The sequence below is a fragment of the Nicrophorus vespilloides genome, unplaced genomic scaffold (genome assembly GCF_001412225.1).
Source record: "Nicrophorus vespilloides isolate i.1.1-1 unplaced genomic scaffold, Nicve_v1.0, whole genome shotgun sequence".
Classification (NCBI taxonomy): Eukaryota; Metazoa; Arthropoda; class Insecta; order Coleoptera; family Silphidae; genus Nicrophorus; species Nicrophorus vespilloides.
In genome coordinates, this window is record NW_017096895.1 from 1 (window position 1) to 5,747 (window position 5,747).

The window sequence follows — 5,747 nt, forward strand, 5'->3', positions numbered from 1 at the left end:
TTTTTCGAGCATTTTTTTAATTTTGAACGCGAATTACAGCCAAACGGATAAATATATGTATACTTGCTATATAAATGTATAATTTTTCAACTTTGAACGCGTATTACAGCAATATGGATAAGAGCGCAGGAATGTTTCTATACTTTAGCAGATATTTGGAAAATTGCTCACTGCTACTAATATTCGCGCCTCCCCTTAGACTAGTCCACTCCTCCCCAGGGAGGCGCTCCTCACAGTTTGGAAAACGCTGTTTTAATCACAATAATGTTAGCTTTGCTTCAAATATGCGATTATTCATATAAAGTTTTTGAGAAAAACGTTAAAAACTAAAGAAACAGCAATTTCTATGCAACATTTTACATTTTTTATTTTGTATACGATATTTATATTATTAAAGAAAAACGTTAATTAAACGTAAACTAAAGTAAAATTGTTTATGTTTTACAAAAACATCATTATTGATAATTATATTTTTATGGACATAGATACAACTAATTAGTTTTAAATATGAACTACAGTTGTTGATGTTTTTCGCTAATTACATTTTTTTTTTACTTCAAATTTACATGGTGAAATTTACATTTTCAGAAAGAAAAGAAAAAAAGCATACAGAATATCTGTATACCTGTTTACGAGTATTCCCAAGTATTTCCTCATAGCCGCAGGTAGACGGGTTTATAGTGCAGCTACCAAGAATTCCTTCGACTGCGGATTACCCGGGTTCCCCTAAAAATAGATCTCTTTTCTCTTTTCGCCTTTATTTCTTCTTCCACTTTATTTTTATTTTTTCCTCAACGTTCGTTCTTCGACGTTCGTTTTATTTTTGGGGGGCGTTTTTAGGGCTCCCCTCCCCCACGTGCACGCGTTTTCAGGGTCGAGTCCTTCGCTTAACTTTGCAGCAGTTGTTTAGTCAGTGCGATATGTCCAGATATGTCTACCACGATAGAGACAGTCACCATCACGAGACCCCTGAAACTCATCGCTCTACTATGTGGTACATTTGTGATTATATTGCTGGTCTTGGCTTTGTGTTCGACGGAGTGGTTAATAGCAGCTGGTTGGAGGCAAGGGCTTTTTTTGCATTGCATCGAGGAAGGCGCACCGCAACCCCTGCCGTTCAACATGAAGAAACCCGCCGGGTGTTACCAGACAGAGGACCGCGCTTACCTCCAGGCCACATCGACGCTGTTCATCCTCGCCTTCCTCTCAGACGTGTTCGGGGTCGTGTCAACCGCTGTGGGTCTTAAGATGCGGCTCCAGCAGAACAAGAATCAATGGTACAAATTGGCCGTGGTATCGTTGACCATCGCGTTGGGTCTCCTCCTCGTAGCTCTGATCGTGTACCCAACTTGTTTCGCGGCAGAGCTGAGCACGAGCAATCGGACCGTGTGGAAGTTCGGATGGGCTTACGGCGTGGGCTGGGGTTCTGTTATCTTCCTCTTCGGAGCCATCACCTTGCTCATGTTGGACAAGGAAAGCGAGCAAATCTACTACAGGGAAAGGGAGATTGTCCAGTACAATACAGCCCAAGTTTAAGTCAAGCAAAAGGATAAATGCAATCCTAGACTCTGTACATAGAAGATGTGCATTCGTGATTTTTTTTATCTCGTCATATCATTTATCTTATTATACTTTAATCTAATCTTTACATATTAATACCTAATTATATTATTTTACTTATTAACGTAATAGAATGAAATAGAAAAAAAAACAAATATTTTCATCATTTTGTCTTTAGATTTAATTATTATTAATATTGATCACCTGTTAACTATCAAGCAATAAAATTATTTATACCTAATTATCAAATTTTAACTAAGATCCACTTTTTCAATTAGCTTTAATTAATGTTTACAAATTATTCATGAAACTTTGATAAACATATTCATTAACTTAAATCCAAAGTTTTACGACTAATTAGGAAAGGAGATGTAGCCGTAGCTGCAATTAGAGAATTAATGCAAATTCCACAAACATTCCTATAAAAGTCCTCATTAATTTCAGCTCAAGCGAAATTCACAAGAAAATAAAAATGTGTCCTCTTTAATAGCAGTAACTGAATGGTTTCGTTTCTTCTTTTCTTGCATTATTTCAGGATTAGAAAGTGCGTCCCTTCTGGGAATATCGTAACCCACATTTTCAGGAAATTTGTTTCTTCATCCTACAACCCACATTATTCCAACCGTAGTCATAACACAACGAGAAAACCGTACGTGCCTTTCTGTAAATTCGATATATAATTCATTTCTCCTTCTTTCAGTTCAGTTTCACCGCTATATAAATATTTTTTTCTTTTTCCCTATCGAATTCGGCCTAGAAAAGCCACGGATGCATCCGTAAAATTGCGATAAATTTTACTGCATCCTCATCAAAAATAGACCAGTGGATCGTAAAGAAAACGGTTCTGGAAAATTGCAGTTACTCCGTGAGATCAATAGATGGCGTATCTATTTTCTATTATTTATTTGCAGGCAACACGTTTTGCATTCGGGAAAATAATTTCAGTGCAAATTCTATTGGTTAACTGCTGTTTTTATGTAATGAATGCAATAAATTATTTGCAAGTTATGAAAGTGATTTTTTTTTTGTAATTGGCGTGTGCACTGAAATAGTTTCTAACTCTTCCTTAATTGAGGATTTTCTAATCCTCGCAATTAGGGTCAAATTTTGCGGTCAAGGGTTCGCAATTAATTAGCACCTCTGCAACGCGCAACGGATTGGAAAATTGCATTATGAAAGAGATCGCTAACTGAAGCTGTCACATAACGTCAGGAATTAATGTGACAGGCGTGCAGAATACTATTGGATTATGACAGTGACAGATGGAAAAGTAGTTGGTACACCTGATACACTTGTATTTTATGATGAATAGTGTGTACGCAACATAATTCCAATTTCTTATATCAACTGATTCATATTGAATCTGATTTAACTGCGTTTTATGTATTTTTCCGTGTAGGTAAAAATGTAGGAGCGCATCATTTCTATAATTACGACACGTCGATCGGCTGTTGTGACTCTGTTATCATCGGACCAGTATTTTTAGTCTGTCCGTTCGTGTTTTCATTTCGGAGCCAAGGATCTTTCCTGTCCAACCGTGAATCGGAGGCAAGGTTACGGACGGTCGGATAAAACTGGTCGAACACTGAAAAAAAAAATATAGTAAATCCAAGTATGCACATAGATGTAATCCTTATAAATATACAATGCATGTGCGGTCCATTACATCACATTTTACGCGATTCTCCATTTGCTTACTTCATCCTCTTTATTTGTTCGTACTGTTCAAATTTACATCTCTCGCTCGTTTTGTCAATGAAATTAACTTAACTTAATCATACGTTTAATCCTTGAAATGTATAGAAAACTGTTGATGCTTTTTGCAGCAAGTAGTTTTGTATATAATAAACTTGTTCCATTATATCGAAATAGCAATACTAAACGCTTGAAATATCTTATTTATTCTTCAACATTATAATTTAGAATAATATTATTGATTTTATTTGTAATAATTTTCTTTAAAAAAATTAATAATTTACAAAAATTTGATCTAAACATTCTGATTTTACATTTTTTTTTATATGCATGAAGTTTACAAAATATTTAATTTTTTCCATTTGGAAAATCTCGAGTATCTTCTCTGTATTTGTGAAATATTTAAAATTTGTTTCTGTTTCAAAATTGAATGTTTTCAATAGCAATAGCAATACTAAACGCTTGAAATATCTTATTTATTCTTCAACATTATAACTTAGAATCATATTATTGATTTTATTGCAATCTTAGTATGTAATAATTTTCTTTAAAAAATTTAATAATTTACAAAAATTTGATCTATTGAAATTAAATTTACTATTAACTATTCTGATTTTACATATTTTTTTTATATATATATGAAGTTTACAAAATATGTAATTTTTTCCATTTGGAAAATCTCTCGAGTATCTTTTCTGTATTTGTGAAACATTTAAAATTTGTTTCTGTTTCAAAACCTATGAATGTTTTCTTTTCCCATAGAATCTTCAATTGTAAAATTTGAATTTGATACGAAACGTAAAAAAAAATAATGGTAATTTTCTTTATTGCCACGCACATTTGAAATGTATTTAAAATTATTTAATAATATTCGCGCATTCCGTCCATCAAAAATTGAAATGCAAACAATGAAACGTCCGTGCGATGGTCTTCATCCCCCTTACAGCGAGGATTCGCGATTTACGTAACGATATTTGTAGTTGCGGACTTCATCCTCTTTATTTGTTCGTACTGTTCAAATTGACATCTCTCGCTCGTTTTGTCAATGAAATTAACGCTTTGATGAAGAAAAATTTATACTATTTAATCATACGTTTAAACCTTGAAATGTATAGAAAACTGTTGATGCTTTTTGCAGCAAGTAGTTTTGTATATAATAAACTTGTTCCATTATATCGAAATAGCAATACTAAACGCTTGAAATATCTTATTTATTCTTCAACATTATAACTTACAATCATATTATTGATTTTATTGCAATCTTAGTATGTAATAATTTTCTTTAAAAAATTTAATAATTTACAAAAATTTGATTTAAACGTTAAAAAAATAATGGTAATTTTCATTTGAAATGTATTTAAAATTATTTAAAAATATTCGCGCATTCCGTCCATCAAAAATTGAAATGCAAACAATGAAACGTCCGTGCGGTAGTCTTCATCCCCCTACAGCTTTACGTAACGATATTTGTAGTTGCGGACAACAAAGAATCCGCGCTTCACGCACAGCGATTTGATTATGTCTCGTGTAAATTGATGTGTATTACATTTGCATTGTATGCAAATGATTGAATGAGAACATTTCGTTTCGTATGTACTCGAATCGTCGAGTGTGTGTGTTTGTATGTTTGTGTACGCGCAAACAGTTCGTAAAAATAACCGAGTTACCTCATTCAGGTGATAATGATAAGGAGAGACCGACGACGACGATAAGGTCAGACCTCGTTCGTACACACACGTATTGTGCGACTATTGGCATTTCGGAATGTCGTAATGATCGAAAGGTTCTCTCCTCTTTCATTATTCAATCCGTCGGATCCAGCAGCAGCAGCGGATTCTCTATTCAGATCGTGGGCAGTCGCGTTTTGTTTGCATCACATTTTTCGCGTCGCCACGTACGTGTGTGGTGTTTAGAAATTTTTACAAGAACATTTTTGTTGTAAGTGAGGAGTGAGAAGGAAGGAAGGTCGACAAACTGAAAGCCAGGAAAATGTGCGTCTATTTGTTGTTGTAAAGACTCTACTTGCTGTGCTTGTTTTTTTTCGAGCTCCGTTCGTTCAGTGCAGATTTATTTTGGAAACTCTAACTACTACTACATCATCATCATTATGGATAATAGTAAACGACAGTGAGTGAATTTCGTTTCATTTTAGATTGCGATCAAATTTTTGTTGCTAGGCGAGAAATTGTTGCACAATTTGCCTTTATAATACATTCATAAAAGAAGAACGAAAGACGAATACTTGCTTTTTTTTTATATATAATAGTTTGTAACCTTTAAGGCAAAACATTTAAATGTAAATGTTTCGTAACATAAATTCTCAACAATAACAACGAAAAAAAAAACCTATTCTTGCCGTCACGTAAACTCAAAACATAAAACTTTTTATTACTAAAACAATAATATTATTTCTAGAAATGTTAATTAATAAATACAACACTAGCAAGTGTACACTATACTTACACCTAAACAAATTTACAATTTATATTGAT

The 5,747-nt window shown here is 33.5% G+C and overlaps 1 protein-coding gene across 1 annotated transcript; it reads left to right on the forward strand.

The window, feature by feature from the left end:
• Positions 1-835: 835 nt before the first annotated feature.
• Positions 836-1,578, forward strand: LOC108558404 (transmembrane protein 47-like). Its single transcript, XM_017915311.1, has one exon. It carries the CDS (start codon positions 931-933, stop codon positions 1,534-1,536), a length of 606 nt encoding a protein of 201 aa, XP_017770800.1. The 5' UTR covers positions 836-930; the 3' UTR covers positions 1,537-1,578.
• The last annotated feature ends 4,169 nt before the right edge of the window (positions 1,579-5,747 follow it).

Bases quoted from the DNA above. Each gene is read 5' to 3' on its own strand.
- LOC108558404 (XM_017915311.1), top strand. From the start codon at position 931: ATGTCTACCACGATAGAGACAGTCACCATCACGAGACCCCTGAAACTC.